This window comes from Zingiber officinale, chromosome 3A (genome assembly GCF_018446385.1).
Source record: "Zingiber officinale cultivar Zhangliang chromosome 3A, Zo_v1.1, whole genome shotgun sequence".
Classification (NCBI taxonomy): Eukaryota; Viridiplantae; Streptophyta; class Magnoliopsida; order Zingiberales; family Zingiberaceae; genus Zingiber; species Zingiber officinale.
The window spans coordinates 42,584,703-42,601,692 of NC_055990.1; the positions used below are offsets into that span (position 1 = coordinate 42,584,703).

The 16,990-nt window shown below is 35.8% G+C and overlaps 3 protein-coding genes across 5 annotated transcripts; 2 read left to right on the forward strand and 1 right to left on the reverse strand.

Moving 5' to 3' along the window:
- The first annotated feature begins 7,526 nt into the window (after positions 1–7,526).
- Positions 7,527–7,928, forward strand: LOC122050379. Its single transcript, XM_042611285.1, has one exon. The coding sequence runs from the start codon at positions 7,527–7,529 to the stop codon at positions 7,926–7,928; it is 402 nt and encodes a 133-aa protein (XP_042467219.1).
- A 1,526-nt stretch (positions 7,929–9,454) lies between these two features.
- On the forward strand, positions 9,455–14,150 carry LOC122051816. The gene is made up of 6 exons (XM_042613117.1): positions 9,455–9,666; positions 9,872–9,993; positions 10,084–10,142; positions 10,224–11,945; positions 13,149–13,293; positions 13,368–14,150. Exons 2-6 carry the CDS (start codon positions 9,897–9,899, stop codon positions 13,979–13,981), a joined length of 2,637 nt encoding a protein of 878 aa, XP_042469051.1. The 5' UTR covers positions 9,455–9,666; positions 9,872–9,896; the 3' UTR covers positions 13,982–14,150.
- Positions 11,516–16,469, reverse strand: LOC122051817. Of its 3 annotated transcripts, none has more exons than XR_006131564.1 (8): positions 16,342–16,468; positions 16,190–16,239; positions 15,830–15,886; positions 15,423–15,470; positions 14,809–14,865; positions 14,631–14,693; positions 12,274–12,332; positions 11,516–11,880 (listed from the first exon to the last, which is right to left on the reverse strand). XR_006131564.1 is itself a non-coding variant. In XM_042613118.1 (7 exons), the coding sequence occupies exons 1-7, from the start codon at positions 16,421–16,423 to the stop codon at positions 14,553–14,555; spliced, it is 363 nt and encodes a 120-aa protein (XP_042469052.1). In that variant the 5' UTR covers positions 16,424–16,466; the 3' UTR covers positions 14,392–14,552. The 3 variants fall into 3 exon arrangements, 1 of the variants encoding a protein (XP_042469052.1); XR_006131563.1 differs by having other exon boundaries at positions 11,752–11,880; positions 12,274–12,391; positions 16,342–16,469; XM_042613118.1 differs by lacking the exons at positions 11,516–11,880; positions 12,274–12,332 and adding an exon at positions 14,392–14,558 and having other exon boundaries at positions 16,342–16,466.
- Positions 16,470–16,990: the final 521 nt, after the last annotated feature.

Here is a 16,990-nt window from a genome sequence, read left to right on the forward strand (position 1 = left end):
GTTCTTGATTTCCAAATCTCATAATTTTCATTGTAAAAGTGTTGACTTTCTTTTGTTTATCTATGTTTGCAAGATAAATGTCAAAGTTTAGCGTAATAAGCGAGATAATATATCTGTCAAAGAATTATTACACCCTTAATATTTTCCCATTATATTGATTAGTCCCTTGTTAATAATAGTATCTATAAATTTTAGCCATCTTTTTGTACTAAGGCCTTTTCAAAGACGTTTGGTTTGTTGGCTATATTTTACGATAGCCTCATAGTCTGTTCTGACTGTGATTTCTTGTTTGCTGCAAATAAAAAGTCTGAAAGAATCAAGGAAGTAAATTACAGTTAAAATTTCATAATATAAAGAAGTCAGCCGACCCTTTTCTTTGTATTGGCCTGAAGCGCTATATTTTTAGGATCATATTTATTAGATTTTCTGTAAAGGACACCTCCCCATCCTGCTTCACAGTCATCTGTTTCTATAATCAAATAGTTTGTATCAAGAGGTCATGTTAATTCAGGTAGGTTTTTTATCATATTTTTTATCTGTCTAACAAGTTTCACATCTTGTTGGTTAAAATATTTTTATCCTCTTTATGATATTTTATTATATATATATATATATATATATATATATAATTTTACTACTGCTCTTAAAGCATCCACATCAGATACCCTATTCAAAGATTTTACTCTAAATTTTAGATAGAGTAGTTAAAAAATTTTTACATCAGCTACTCTATCAATTCCCTAAATTATACATAATTATTCTATTCATTTCCTAAATTATGCATTTATGAACAGTACTTTTCTAAATTTAGGTAATAGATTTCAATTCCTAAACATTATAAAGAAGAGAGAAGAAATAAAAAAGTTGATATATAATATATTGAAAAATAAATATCTAAATTTAATAAAATAATTTTTTAACCTAAATTATATATTTTGGATAAAAAAAATACGAATACTCGTAAAATATAAAATATAAAGTTCAAGCGTTCCATCCATAATAATTAAAACTTTTTTATCCAATTTTTTTCATTTCACATATCTCTTAAAAACCTCGATTGGAGAGCCCTTAAATCATGAGAAAAACTCAAAAACCCTTCCAAAATCTCCATGTCTCTGAAGTTTTAATTCAATGAATCAGACACCGTCACGCTATTGACAGGCAACACAGCATGTGAATCACCAAACACTCACCTCAATCTGATATCTATATATTTATTATTTAACATGCTGTAGATAGACGCCATAACACGCTATAGATAGACGCCGTGTTATTCTATTCTAGTGCGAAATCTATATATTTATTATTTAACTTATTATTCTTCTATATTTACTACTCACTCGTTAATCCAATAACTATAATCAAAACTTAACTAAAACTGATAATTGTTTTTAAATTTTATGTTGACTGTTTTTTTTTTATTTTGACCTAAATTTATAATTAGTTTTGGACTTTTTTGTTCTATTTTTAGTTTAAATTGATTTACAAATTTTGAAAATTAATTTCAAAGATTTTGAAAATTGGTTTAAATCACTTTTAAAATATTAAAAAAATTATTCTGAAACAAATAAAAAGTGCAAAAAAAATAAATAGGAAAGTATGAAAGAAAGTTTTAAAGATTAAACAACAATTTTCCAGAAGTTCGAATCTAAAATTTTCGAATGCACAAAAGACATACCTAAGTTTCGTCTTTCTCAAACAGAGAACCTAATTCTCATTTAACTCTCCGACCAAAAATTGTCTCTCATTTTTTTTCTCTCTTTTTACATATAACATGCATCTTTTTCCTCTTCTCTTTATCCTCATGACTACAATACAAAAACAGGATATTTAGATTATCATTTGGACACATACGATTTGATCTTCGACTATAACAAATTAACAAGAATTTTTTCTCCAAATAAAGTGCACAATCTTACCGTGAACATTTTTTGATTAACCTTAATGACCAATAAAAAAATTCCATAGAATCAAACGATCACCATCAAACTAACTCATAAAACTAGCTGAATTTATTCTTTTACCTCTTCTCTTCTCTTTCATCTATTCTCTTGCACGTAAATATACTGCCCCTCTACGTTGAATGTAAATATATTCAGCAATACACATAAGTTTCATCTTTCCAAAACGGCACACTTAATTCACATTTTACCCCTCCTATCAAAATTAAATATACTATATATTTCTCTTCTCTCTCTTTCTTAGTAAATATATTTCTCTTCTCTTTCTTCTTGTCTATTTTTTATTTATTTTTTTATGATACTAATTTTTAAACACAAATAGTCATGATGCTAATTTTAAAAATCAACACCACAACTTAACACATTAGTATTAATATGGTACTAATTTTTTAACTGAACACATTAGTATTAATATGGTACTAATTTTTTAAAAATCAACACTACGACTTAAACACTAGTACCATCGTATTGTTGTGGTGTTAATTTTTTAAAAACAGTAAATAAGTACATATTTGAACTTCGGAGTATGGTAAAAATTCATAGAAGTTGGAATGAGTCTAATCAGAACTCTCTAAGTCCATCAATAATTTTTGTCCGAAACTCATTGATGAAAATAGGCAATTTGTGTTGGATCGAGTCGCACGTGAGAGAAGGGCTAAATCACGTGGTTTTGAAAACTTGTTATTTTTAAATTTTAAGATGAGTACGCAGCAGAAAACTAAGTAAAAAAACAAACACAATAAAACATGGTCAGTTTTACTTGATTCGGAGTTTTTGTCAACTCCTACTCTAAGACCCAGGTCCCGCGTACCTATCGATGGGTAATCTACTAAAATACCTCTTCCGGTACCTCTAGAAGAGGGGATCGAGTAAAAGAAGATAGGCGAAGTGTAACACGCTACACTTCCCTATTTTAGTAATTAAGTACAAGGAAATAACTTCGTTACCGACACATAGGGATCGAAGTGAAAAATGCTCGTGTATTGGTATCGATCTATCAGCCACGATCAGAAGTCCTCAGAGTAGTAGTCAGACGCAGCAGCTTCGCAACAGAGTCACAGCAGGAAGTTAGAGTAGTTGGAACCTCAAATGGACGCGTAGTAACTCATATATCAGTTGTGATTTGATGCTTGGTCGAGACTGGCTTATAAAGGGCATGGAAGGCGCCTTCCATAGGCATTGAAGATACCTTCAACATGGCAAATCTGATCCCAACTTTGCTATGCCTTATCTGTGATGGGGTCCAAAATTTATCCCTTGGAAGGAACCTTCAAGTCATAAACAGTGCGAATGTACCTTCCAATGCTTGAAGGCGCCTTCAGATACTGTTTATCCAAAGGTTTTTTACTCCTTTTTGCCTTGTAAGTTGTGTTACTCTAAATCTAAAACATGTAACCTACACACAAAATTAGCACAGTGATAATAAGAAGTAGTAATTAGCTCCTATCCTCCCAGGACCAAGAACTAATCAAGGTCTCAAATTAGGGATCTGAAATGGACTTAAACTAGATCGATGCCTACTGTCCCTCAATCGGGATGCATCCTCACCGAGTCACTCTCCTCCAGTGACTTACTTTTACTTACCTATCAAACATTTGGTCCTTTAGACCTGTTTGAAATTTCTCTAGCTTTGCTTAGTATCTGACCAAGCTGATCTACTAAGACTTACCTGCAACATTGAGTTAATACCATAGATATAAAATGGTAAAAATAAAACAGTGTTAGCACTATTAATAATTCGCTGGTCTGGTTGATCGTGTGCGGTCGACTGGAAACCAGTCAACCACATATTACCTAGGGATGCTTTCCTTTAGGGATGCCCAACTTCACTCACTAGGACTTTCATTGTCTAGTTTCACTCACCAGGACTTCCACCACCTAACTTCACTCACTAAGGCCCGACTTCACTCATCAGGACTTCTACTACCTAGCTTCACTCACTAGGGCCCAGCTTCACTCACCAGGACTTCCACTACCTAGCTTCACTCACTAGAGTCCGGCTTCGCTCACTAGGACTTCCACTACCTAGCTTCACTCACTAGGGTCCAACTTCACTCACCAGGACTTCCACTACCTAGCTTCACTCACTAGAGCCCGACTTCACTCACCAGAACTTCCACTACCTAACTTCACTCACTAAAGTCTAGCTTCACTCACTAGGACTTCCTCTTTCTTAACCTCTAGTTAGGACTAGTCACTCAGTAGACTTCTTACTTGTCTATCCTTTGGTTAGAACTTATCCTTGCTAGTCATCTAGTCCTGACTAGATTTTTCTCTTCCAAACATCAAGTCATGTTTGGATCAACCCTTGGTTAAACTGACCAGACTAAGGTACATTGTCAAATATCGAAACCCTAGAGGTCGATTGCACCAACAATTTGGATTTATGAAAAGTTGACATGTAAGGGAAGAGAGTAGTATATTTATGATATTCACGCTTAGTTCTAACATTCCTACGATAAGTTAAGTGTATGTATCAATTATCTTAAAGTCATAAACTTTAAAAACTTTCTGATCATGGTAGTTAATAACTTCAAGTTGATATCTTTGGGCACATATAGACTCTGAGACACTTCAGAAACCTATAGCACTCGGAATGAGTTCGATTAGAGCTTTATAAGTTTATCAATGAGTTTTGACTAAAACTCATTGATGGACCTGAGGATTTAGATTTTTAAAAAGTTGACATATAATGGAAGAGAGTAGTACAGTGAAGGTATTTATGGTGTCAATGTCTGGTTTTGACATCCTTACGATAAGTTATATGTATGCATCAATTGTCTAAAAGTTATAAATTTTGAAAACTTTCTGATAACTGTTGTTAATCACTTCAAACTAATATCTTTGAACACATATAGACTTTGGGGTACTTCAAAAACCTAAAAACCTATATCACTTGAAATAAGTTCGATTAGGGTTTTCTAGGTTCATCAATGAGTTTTCACTAAAACTCATTGATGGACTTAGAGAGCTCTGTTTGAACATATTAATTCTACAATGCTCTATAGTCCAAATATATTCTTCTTTACTATTTTCAAAAAAAAAAAATCAACACTACAACGATACTGATGGTGTTGGTGTTAAAATTGTGATGTTGATTTTTCAAAAATCTACACCACAATGATGTTGGTGTGTTAAGTAGTGGTGCTGATTTTTAAAAATTAGTATCACAATGATATTTAAATTATGATGCTGATTTGAAAAAAAAACTAGCATCATAATAGTGTTAGTGTGTTAAGCTGTTGTGTTTATTTTTAAAAATTAATATCATAATGATGTTGGTATTTAAAAACTAGTATTATAATGATATTGATGTTTAAAAATTAGCATCATGGAAGAATAGAAAAATTAGAAGAGAGGAAAGAAAAGAGATAAAAGATATTTACATGCAAAAACGTTATATGCAAAAAAGAAAAGTCGACTTTTGATGAGAGGGGTAAAATATGGGAAAGATGAAACTTAGGTGCACTTTTTTAGCATTTAGAAATTTTAGGTGCATCTTTGAGAAATTACTGAAGATTAAATTCAAAATTTACTATGTTTATTCAATCCTTTTAAGTTTTTTTTTTCACTACGGATGGAAAAAAATTTATGAGACTAAATCAGTTATCTCAAGATCAGCTGGATTTATCATTTATTTATATTTTTTAACCTTCTAGTTATCTAATTAATTTAATACCTTTTGGATCATTCTTTCTATATTTAATATTTATTAGCTTATTAATTTTTGTTTTTTTTTTAAATTATTTTTTTTTGTTAATTCAGTGTCTAAGTTTTGCCCAACTAATCCAGTCTCATGGAGGTGGGAGGTTGCACCGCCGATTTGCCAACCAGTACATCAGATAATGCTCATAGTAAGACACTGGTAATCAATTTCCGTGATCTTCGTCGTCCCATCGTTCCTATAAAGTCGTTTCAACATGGAACATATGGTAATAAATACACTGGTAATACTCTGCTTATGAAGGCAAATTTTTATGTTTTTTTTCACATATGGATACTTCAACTGAAGCGGCCCATCATAATTTTCCGTTAAATTCAACGTGGATGCATGCCCTAACAAAAGATCGAATCGTGCTCTGGAGTGTGCATCCAGAACGCTTTACCATGTGCGCCTATCCGAGGCATTAAATCTTCGTTGAGCTAATGATGTTTATCCATTATTATTAAATCAAGGAATAAATATGGAAAAAAAATATGGTTAAAAATTAAAAGAGTACCATTTTTATTACAATAGTCGAAGGCTATATTTTTTTGAAGTTTTTTTTAATCAAAAGGATTTTTCACGCTACCCCCATGCATCTCTACGTATTTTATTTTCTAAAACCGTCTACAATTACAAACAAAGTGGTAAATGAAGTCTGCATTTATGAATAAGTATAATATTTAGTTTGGTAAATGTTTATTTATATTTATTTAGTATATATAAAATTAATTAAATAAATAAATTTAAATAATTTATTAAGTTAAATAAATAAATTGATATGTATTCAGCTTGTTAATATTCATGAATAATATTCATAAACATTAATAATATTTATGAATCATATTTATTAATCAAATTCTTTTTAATATGTTAAATAAATAATAAAATAAATAAATAAATTTAAATAATCAAATTCAATAATCAATTAAATAACTAAAAGTTTTAAATAATCAAACAAATTTAAATTGAGAGCTTGATAATATCTAAACAAATCAAGCTCGAACCAAGCTCAAGCCAACTCAAGCCAAACTTGAATTGAGAGCTCAATAATATTTAAACTAATCAAGCTCAAATCAAACTCCAAATAAACTCAAGCTCATAAAAAAATAAATCAAGTCAAACTTGAACTGAAAGCTTAGTGCATTTTAAGCTCGGCTCAGCTCAGTTTGATTACCTTATCAAACAAACTTGAACATTCTAAAACTTGACTCGGCTCGACTTATTTATAACTCTAATTATAAGATTATAACGATTATATAATTACAATAGTTATAATTTTATAGGAGGTAAATCACGGGCGGCTACTAGCCTTTGAAATAGTGACTAACACATAAGGGAGGTATTTACCTCAGCTTTACTGAAAATCGAACCCCAGACCTCATTGTGATAATACCTCATGCACTAGTCACTAGACACATTCGAGGAGACATATGTTAACCAATATTGATCAATGTGATGAAGGGTTCATATTATAAGAATTATGAATTTAAGTGGTTACAAAAGAGTATTATTAATAGTAATGAAATATTTATTATAATAATTACAATTTATAACAACTATAATATAATGAAATGTCAATATTATCGCTAACTAATATAGTAACATCAATTGTCCATATAAAATTTTTTTTCCAAAAAATATAAATAAATTTGACAGGATTTGACGGCCGTCATTTAGCGGTGCCCCGACCGCAAGCCAATTAAATAACCGGCGCCAACCTTAGTATTCAACCTGCTTCCACATGAAGACTGCAGCGGAGGTAAGATCACCCATTACCCGAGCATCTTTTAAATGATCCTCCAGTACCCCTTCCTCGCCTTCTTAAAGCCAGATCCACTTCCGAGGCGGAAGCGGAGGCAATGGATTCCTACAAGAGCAGGCTACCTGAATACTGGAAGCGGCGCGGCTACCACCGCGTCGGCCGCGAACAGGATCCCAGCCGGAGGCGCAGGTTCTGGAGGATCAAGATCCCATCGCGCCTCGTCTTCCTGCGCCTTCGTAAGGCGGCTTCTCCCCGGAGGTTCCTCAAGCGGATCCGCGACGGCTACGTGCGGTTTATGCTAGGGCTCTCCGACACGGTCCCCGTCGGCATCGGGTACGGCTTCGGAGGTTACGGATTCGGCCGGGACGATCACGAAATGAGGTTCGCGGCGCAGAAGGCGAAGGAGTACGACGAGAAGGTGCTCATCGAGATATACAAATCGCTAGTCGCAGCCTCAGTACCCACCGCCGCCGCCGCCGCCGTCGCGGTGCGGCGATAGGCGCGCGCGGCCCTCCGGCGACGACGGCGCCCAAAGTTTATTTTTAACAGCTGGTTTATGTGATGTGATACGGCGATACCATTGTCCGATCGATGTGTTTAAATAAAAGATCCTTCGGTTTGTTTTTTTTTGTCACTAACCCTATGTTTACTCGGAGGGGGTGGATTAGGAATGAAAGAAATCAACGAAGGAAAAATATCCTACGGGGAGACAAGAGAAATGGGAAGGAAGAGAAAAAAGAATCTCTCCGGAAGGAAGAGAGAAGGAAGAGATAACTAATTATCTTTCCGAAGCTGGATTAGATGTTTATTTTTATTTATATCTAATACAAAAGCATGTATTTCTAATAATATGTCACATATCTAAATTTGTCTTCCAACTATTAAAATAAAATTGATCGAACCTATATGAAAATTTTAATTTGAAATTCCACCAAGGACGTAGCATAGACGATGGACACATGATATTTTTGACATAATATTTAGGGATCGATTTTCAGGAACTGACGACCTGGGGTTTATCCCACCATGCGTCTATGATATGTGTACTTGTATGAACCTCCTTTCATATCCATGAGGTACTAGGGGCCCGTTAAGATAGCGAATTTATTATTTTTTTAATTTGAAATTCCACCTTAAAAATTATTTTTTAAATTCTAAATGTATTTATTAATATGATATGATGTCAAATTAGTTATGTTAGATATAATATTTTAAAATATTGTATTAATATAATACTATAGGCAATCGACAAGCTTATCTAATTGTGTCTCTAGTTCCAGACATTTGTGTTAAATTTATTGGACTGATCACGCAATTAAGAAACCAACTTAGTGCATTAGCCGCCACAACATGACATTGGAATGGATCCCACTTCAGAATTAACTAGATGTATTTGGTTAAACTTAAAATAAATTGTTCCATTAATTTTGGATGATTAAATTATATCATGCCGTGCTACTTGGTTATGCGGCTTGGGGCGGTTTAGTTTTAGTTTGTAAATTGTGGTGGGTGAAATGTAAATATTGTAAAATATGAGATGTTAAAAATAGATAACCTACAGGGCTAAAATTGAATTTTCCTAAAAATAGAGAAAAAAAATCAAAGAAAAGAAAAAGGGAAAAAAATTCCAAAGATCAGAATGGTGCGTTTAAAGCCCTTTGGGCATTGGGATCAGCTGATGTAAGGGGACCAGGCAACACTCCACGCCAACGTATCGCACCCGTCCATTTGCTACCTTTTCTCTGAGTCCCCCGATATCTCCACGTCAACAACACGAGTCGACGTGCCGCCGAGGCAAAGCAGCAGATCCCACTCGGGGGATCGCGTTCGCTGGGTCCTTCTCGTCGGGACGGTCGGGCGCTTTGAAGTGATCAACGGACGGCTTGGATGACCGCATAGAAGGATGTAGGTCAGTAGTGGCGGAGGAATATGCGACCGTTTGGAATTTGAAATGGATCTCCCTCTCCCGAAAGCGAACCGTTACGTTCGTCGTTTACCCTTTTTAATTCTGCTTCGTTCCCTATATTTTATTGACACATCTACCCGTTTAAACTTCAAAGCCCGACTTCTTTCTCTCGGAAACCTAAATCAGATCTATGAATAGGGTTTAGCTACTCAGGTATCGGGATTTCTCGCTATTCAGGTTGGTGTTGCTCGGTCCATCGGCCATGATTTGTGGTTGAGATCCAAAATTTGAGAGATTTGCGGTGGGCAGTGATCTGTGATTTTTCGAATAGGTATGTTGGTGCTGTCCCTGTCTAACGTTCTTGTTTAATTGGCGATCAGGTTTCTAAAGCCGACACCGAATGGATCTCATATGTTCTGTTTTGTTGCCATAATTAGGTTTATCTAGTCATTATCTTATGATTTCGTTTATTTTTTCTTCGGAAAAAGAGATCAGTTTCTTGGTTAATTGAAATGCTTCAATCGGTGTTTTTGAAGGTTTGTAAAGAAATAAAAGGTGACAATGGGTGGAGAGCAGGGTGGTTCCAAAAGTGGTGGATTTTTTCACCTATTTGATTGGAACCGGAAGTCGAGGAAGAAATTGTTCTCCAATTCGCCTGGTGAGTCTACTTGTGTTTATCAATTCTTATGGTAAAAAAAAACTCTTTTTTGATTCAAAGTTTGAATATTTCCTCATGTTCGTCATTCAGAGGGCACAAAGCAAGGGAAGAGAAGTATTGATAATTTCCCAGCAACGCAGCTCCATCTGGTGAGTCTGATTTTTTGCTGCTTCTTTTACAGCTTGTTTAAGTTGGATTGCATTATCAATGGCCAAATCATGTTATTTCAGATTGATGATGACCAAATATTTGCCGTTCCAAGTAACAAAGGAAGTAGTGACTATAGTTGCGCTTCATCGGTGACCGATGAAGATGGCAATGGAACAAGGGCCCCAGGTGTTGTGGCAAGGCTTATGGGTCTTGATTCCATGCCAACATCAGGAGTTTCAGAGCCATACTCCACTCCTTTCTTTGATGCCCGATCTTTTCACTACAACCAGAGCCAGAAAAGTCCTAACTTTTACACAAATGAAAATTCCAACTATGTTGTTCCCCACAAAGCTGAGGGTTACTTCAGGAAGACCATGGAGACCAGATCTCAGAAGATGCCCAGCAGCCCCATAGAAAGGTTCCAAAGGGAGATATTACCTCCAAGGTTGGGAAAGTCCCTTCCACTAAGCCACCACAAGTTGGTATCGCCAATCAAGAACCTTGGCTTCACATCAGCAAAGAATGCAACAGAAATTATGGAGGCAGCTGCAAAGATTATTGAACCGGGGCTGCAAATACATCCTAGTACAAAAGGGAAGATAAGTTCACCTTCAATTCCTATAAGAGTTCGCGAGCCCAAGGATAACGTATCTGGTACAGAAAGGGTGTCGCAAGTGTTACAACTATCCCGACCACCTGTTAAGTTGGATGATCCTCAGTTCTCGAGAGGACAGTCCTTAAACACGAACTGGAATAGGACTGAAGATATTGTTATTGTTAGGTCCTCTCCAGATCCTTATGAAATCAATGGAGCTGGAGCAAGAAGTAAGGGTAAATCCGTCTCTTTAGCCATACAAGCTAAAGTTAATGTCCAGAAAAGGGAAGGCTTTGGCTCATCAAGTAGGAGTTCAATAGTTCAGAAGGAGCATGAAGAATACAAGGTAAATCAACCATTCAAGACACAAGCAAACAACCAGAAGAATAAACCACCAAAGAAGCCTTCAACAGTCAATGTTTCTGGTGTCCTCAGGCAAAACAATCAGAAGCAGAACTGTCAATCAAGCAAAAGCAAATTGAGTGTAAAGCAATCGAGTCAGCAACAAGGAAGGAAGATTCCATCTGCAGATCCTTCATCCGGAAAAAACAAGATTGCATACAAGCCTTCAGGAACTTCAAGAAACAATTGCAGGAAAATCACAGGCCTTGATAGGGAAGGTTCATCCTCCAATAACAAGGATTTCCCACAAAAGAAAAGGTTAATAGAAGGAAGCTTCAGCAGTGAGAATAGTTTGCCTACTTACAGAGGGCTAATGAAAAGACATGAAACGCAAGTTGAATCTGATATGCTAATAGATGAGCACACAAAACGACCTGAGGATAATAGAAATGCTACTGACATCATATCTTTTACATTCACATCCCCGTTGATAAAAACATTTAGTGCGTCTCAATCTGGCGGTTTGGTGGTTGATAAATGGGACAAAGGGAATGGTAGTTGTTTAGAAAATAATTTTTCAGATGTTAACAAGAGTCTATTATCACCAGGATTGAATGTTTTAGGTGGTGATGCATTGAGTCATCTCTTAGAACAGAAATTAAGAGAATTGACTTCTACTGAGCTATCCTGCGACTTCACAAGAACAGCAAAGCTCACAGCTTCTGCTCCAACTCCGCAAAATGTAAAATCTTCTTGTAATGGTTTGAACACACGGACAGCACAACACAGGGAGTTCCAACCTATATCATATAAGGATAGACACGGAATTGCAGTTAACTCTGGAGTTTCTTCAACAAATTCTCAGGTGATTGCAATAAATAATAAGCTATTGGTTAAATTATATTTCACAAATCTTTATCATATCAAAATTGCTTATCTTATCCAATTCTTGTTAGTTTGATATACAATGGGATACGACTTATTAAGCAAGATATTTCCACAAATAACAACTGGGAATAATTCTTATTGTATAACCAGTAGTGGTATATATTTACACACACCACCACCCTAACATACACAAATGGTACTTGTTGGAGCTATAAAAGGTGAAGCCGTCACCTTATCATGCCCTCCAGGGCGGCCTCACACTCTCTGAAATGGGATAAATCACACAAATGGTACTTGTGACTTACTTGCACATGGATCCTGGGTAGGCTTTTGACATTCCTTCCCCCAAGCACACTTGTTAAGTCTGGCATCATAAGGAAGCAGATTTACATTGTTCAATCTTTCATGTTACGTGTCTGATAACTTCAACAAACCAAAAAACATTCTTAGGCAACATGTTGACAGATAACAGTTGAGACTAACTCTTATATACACAATTTGTAAATGTCAATATAATTGAAACTTAGATCAAGCTTATTTAGGCATGCCAACTCTCTTATGAAGAAAATAATGCTTGAGTTCATACTTTAATGCCAAATTGATTTCTCTATATGATAATTAATATTAAATATTTCTTGGTTAACCGAGAAAACACGAGTAATTGAGTGAGCAAAGTGTTGTGTCATCTCAAACTATGCATATCCATAATTCTCCCTGCAATTTTAAATGTCCAATTCGTTTGTGTGGTTTTTATTCCAATGTTCAATGTCCAATGTCCAATGTCCAATGTCCTTATGATGCAATAACAATAGCTTTCAAATATATGTTTTCTGTTGGACTGTACATGAGCTTAAGCTCAATTACTTTCTCACTGTGAATCTAAGAATTCTTAAACTCTGATACACTAACTGCTTTCATTAGTGGGTTAATTGGTGCTTATGAGCAACACAAGCAAATTACTCTTAGAAAGATTCTCAGTCGGAAGTTTTTCCAATGGTCATCGTAGTTGCTATCCATTATATGAGAAAAGTATGCTTCAACCATTGTGACATGTGCCTGATGCCCAAGAGTTGAATTGCCTCATCAGTTGTGTTTCATCTTTTCAAGAAACTATCAATTGCAGGGCTTCATTCCTTTGGCAAGTTAAAAGGTTTTATTTTAACGCCTAATCCAATTTCAGGCAGTAAAAGTTGAAAACGATCAAAGCAGCAGCGGTAATGCCTGCATGGAACCAAATTACAATTATCAAAGTCCACTCTCCGTGTTTGATGCCTCCTTTTCAAGTGAAAGCTGGCAGTTAACGGAGAGCCCAGGAAGTGCATATGGTAAAGCATTGCTTAATGGATATGTTTATATTTTAATTCTTCCTATATCTGACTTGTGCTACTAATTTCTCCAGGAAGCGACCTTTGTTCATCATCTGTTAAAGCTCAGAACATTGCTCACTTGCATTCAAGTAAATTGGCTGAAGCAGAACCTGAGTTGTTTGATTCAGCTTCTTCTATTGCTAAAGATCAAGAGGGTACAACAGCCCATATGAAACCAAACGAGCAGGAACTGCATTATATGAGGAAAACATTGTGCCACAAAGGTTTGACGTCTGAGGATTTAGCCTCATACTACTTAAATGGCGTTGCAGCTTTTGAAGGTAATAATGGATATCTACAAGAAGAGGTAATAGGTGATAAGGGAAGGAGCAAGTTACTATATGACTCTGTCCAAGAATGCTTGGAGTTGAAACATGATCATTATTTTAAGGCAGGATATCAAGCATGGAACAAGGGAACAATATTGACTAGGAAGGATATTGCACAAGATGTTTATGATGAAATTTCAGGATGGAAATCCACGAGTAACTGGATGGTAAATGAACTTGTGGCAAATGACATGAGCACTCACTTGGGAAGTTGGCTGGAGTTTGAGATTGAAGCATTTGAAACTGGCAAGCAAATTCAAAGACAGATACTGAGCTTATTGATTGATGAAGTTCTTGTTGATTTCCATATCATTTAAATTAGCGCATTAGCAATCACCAGTACGGTTTGACTCTGTAACCTCCTTATGATCATCTTCGACCTTTTGCAGAGAATGATGATGCAAAGTCGAACCATTCACTTGATAATTGATGATAATGTAGTGATCAGCCTTATTGTTTCATATGGTGTATTCATTCTTCCATTTAGATAGAGAGAAATATAGCGAGCCTCACAGGTCTCTGGACCATGTAATGAACTATGTTTTATCAGAGCAAAATGTTTCCTTGTAGTTCCTGCAAGGGATATGAGCAAAATCCTAATTGGCAGTATGTTAATTTCTCTTTCAAATCCTAATTGGCAAAGTTGAAAGATCCAAGTCTTCTGTGACTATCAATCCCACCACTTTGAATAGTAACAAAAATTAAAAAACAACAAACGGATCAATCATTTATCAAAGTTCTTGATTAAGGTGATTAATTATGTGCAAAACATTTCTGATAGTTCCAAGACTTCTCATAAAAATGACTCAATTTTTTTTTTCTTTGGGAAAACAAAGATAGTTGTTTGTCCATGCTAAGGAATAATCATGGACTTCAATCCCTCAGCAGTTACTCCTGCCAGTGAATTAGAAGCAAGTAATCAATCTTCAGCTATTTGAGTCAAGTTCAGCAAGAGATGAAGCTTACTGTATCTTCGACGCCGGTTGTGCATGCAGGCTTTCGAGGTGGAAGCTGATGATGAGGAGTGCGCTGCAGCAACGGTAACACAGAAATCAAACCGACAGATAACATGTATCAGAAATTTGATATCTCCATGTTGGTGGCTCTACTGTCGAGACAAAATATGCATGCCATAAACGTATACCTTCAACTTGGGTTTAAGAGATTCAACAGCGGTTTTTGACTTTGGGCTTGTTCCTTGCTGCACAAAGGGAGAAATTTCATCTTAAAAATGTGGGAAATCGGCGAATTTAGTCTTATTAAATCAACCGCCTCAACCTCAGGACAAGCTTTTTTAATAAAGTTGACATTTCCAATAGTCAACTTTGTTAATCTTTTTCAAAGTTGATTATTTGAAATGTCAACCATTTATGTCAGCCTTGTTATGTAGAATAGTCCAAGTTGACTTGTTAACTCGATCATAAAATTGCCTCTTTTTTTATCTTTGTTAACTCAATCATCAGGAAATGTATTACGCAATGTTTTCTCCTTTTTCATTGAGAAAAGACAGATAAAAAGAATGCTTCATTCTTTTTTTCAAGGCAAGTAACAATGTTCTAAAAAACAATTCGAACCGAAGTGAGAAACCCTGTAGATTTTGATGATATATGTTCTAAAAAACAATTCCAACTGAAGTGAGAATGGCATAGCTAAATAGCATCTTCTTTGTTAGCATGTGAATTCAATCTAGTTGACACAATTCATGGTTTAATGCCTTCAATATTATCTCGTCTAAAAGCATAATCGAGAAGTAAATACCTTGCCAAGGACCCAGTCAGCAGAATCAAAGTAAGCTCTTTCATGGTCCTGCATCCAAACAAAAACAAAAAAAAGGAGAAATCAAATGTTTAGGTCTCCAACACTCCACTTACTCAATTCATTTTTGAAAAAAAAGAGGAGCATTTTCGTTGTGGACAATTTCGATCTTACATTTCAGGCAATAATGAAACCTAACCTGAAATAAAATACTTTCTTAAACAATACTGTCACAGTAATCACTTCCATAGTAAATGTCAATCAGAAAGTTCAACTATGAGGCAAAATCTAGCATGTCTAAATCAAGAACAGAGAAGAATATTAAATGAGCTTGCTTAAAGATGAAGTTAGAGACATCTTACGCTGTGATGAAAAACAGAAGCATAACATTTAAAATGTCAAAAACTTGCCTTGGAGATTAATGGCTTTTTGGCTACAATACCTCCATATCTTTTCTCCAATAGCACCTAAGACAAAATACCAAACGATATGCAGTATAAGATTGGAGATTGATGGCTAGACTTGTCAGTTTAATGCAGTGAGTGAAAGCATAGAAGTAGCACCAAGGTTCTTAATCTGAAAGTATCTATCAAAAGAAGCCCTTATCGAACCAAGATTATTTACACAGCTCTTTTTCAGTTTGAAATTCAATAATATCAGGCAGGATTTTGGAAGTGATAAAGGCAGTAACCAAACTTTATTACTTCCAAAATCAAAATCATTACATGCCTAAGAACCAAAAGGGGGGCAGATAGAAGAACAAGCATTACTTCTTCGCCTTGAGGAGCTATATTCCCTTGATTGCAGCCTGCCATGGATTCTGAACAGCCAATTTTTTCACAAAATCCCACGAATCAGATTCCTGAAAATCTCAACCCTAGACTTGCATCAAACAGGGGAGGGAAGAGAGCAGAGCGAGCACCTTGGGACAAGAGCAGAGAAGGGAAAGGAAGAGGATGAGGAGGCGAGAGGTGGGTGAAGCAGAGGCAATGGGCAATCAACATAATATAGAAGCACGAGGGGAGAAAGAAAAGCCCCCAGGGGCTGGATCAAATGGTAAAGTGTTGGTCTGTTTGCCAAGCGTGCGACGGTTCGAGAGTCACCAACTGCAGCGAGGGATAATATCTCCGTCAGTTGGTTTAAAGCCTCGAACGCCAACACTTTGCCATCCCAGCATTCACCCTGATTTACCTTCCTCCTACATCACCGGGGGGCCGGCGTAGGGGGCCGCCGGGGCGGCGGATCCGCCCTTTGCCGAACGAGGGGAGAAAGAAAAGCAAAGAAAAGAAAAGCGAAAAAAACTATACGGTTTGAGTGCGGGTTAGATAGCACAATGGTGATAAAAAGTGAATACGTTTGTTCCTAATATTCTTGTCAATTCGTCCCAGGATCAGTACGGAGAAAATAAATCATAGACGGCTACTAGTCTTTGAAATAATGATTAGCACACAAGAGAAATATTTATCTTGATTTTATCAAGATTCGAATCCCAAATTTTATGATGACAATATATCATACACTAATCACTAGACCATTTTAAAAGACTAATTAGATAGCACACAAGGCATGAG

What these genes read in the sequence shown, in the direction of transcription:
- LOC122051816 (XM_042613117.1), top strand. Translation starts at nt 9,897, where the DNA reads ATGGGTGGAGAGCAGGGTGGTTCCAAAAGTGGTGGATTTTTTCACCTA. An exon ending in CAGCAACGCAGCTCCATCTG is followed by an intron (nt 10,143 to 10,223) that starts GTGAGTCTGATT and finishes ATGTTATTTCAG; the next exon opens with ATTGATGATGACCAAATATT. An exon ending in GAGCCCAGGAAGTGCATATG is followed by an intron (nt 13,294 to 13,367) that starts GTAAAGCATTGC and finishes TAATTTCTCCAG; the next exon opens with GAAGCGACCTTTGTTCATCA.
- LOC122050379 (XM_042611285.1), top strand. Translation starts at nt 7,527, where the DNA reads ATGGATTCCTACAAGAGCAGGCTACCTGAATACTGGAAGCGGCGCGGC.
- LOC122051817 (XM_042613118.1), bottom strand. Translation starts at nt 16,423, where the DNA reads ATGTTGATTGCCCATTGCCTCTGCTTCACCCACCTCTCGCCTCCTCAT. An exon ending in TAGCTCCTCAAGGCGAAGAA is followed by an intron (nt 15,887 to 16,189) that starts GTAATGCTTGTT and finishes ATTTTGTCTTAG; the next exon opens with GTGCTATTGGAGAAAAGATA. An exon ending in CTCTTAAACCCAAGTTGAAG is followed by an intron (nt 14,694 to 14,808) that starts GTATACGTTTAT and finishes CCGTTGCTGCAG; the next exon opens with CGCACTCCTCATCATCAGCT.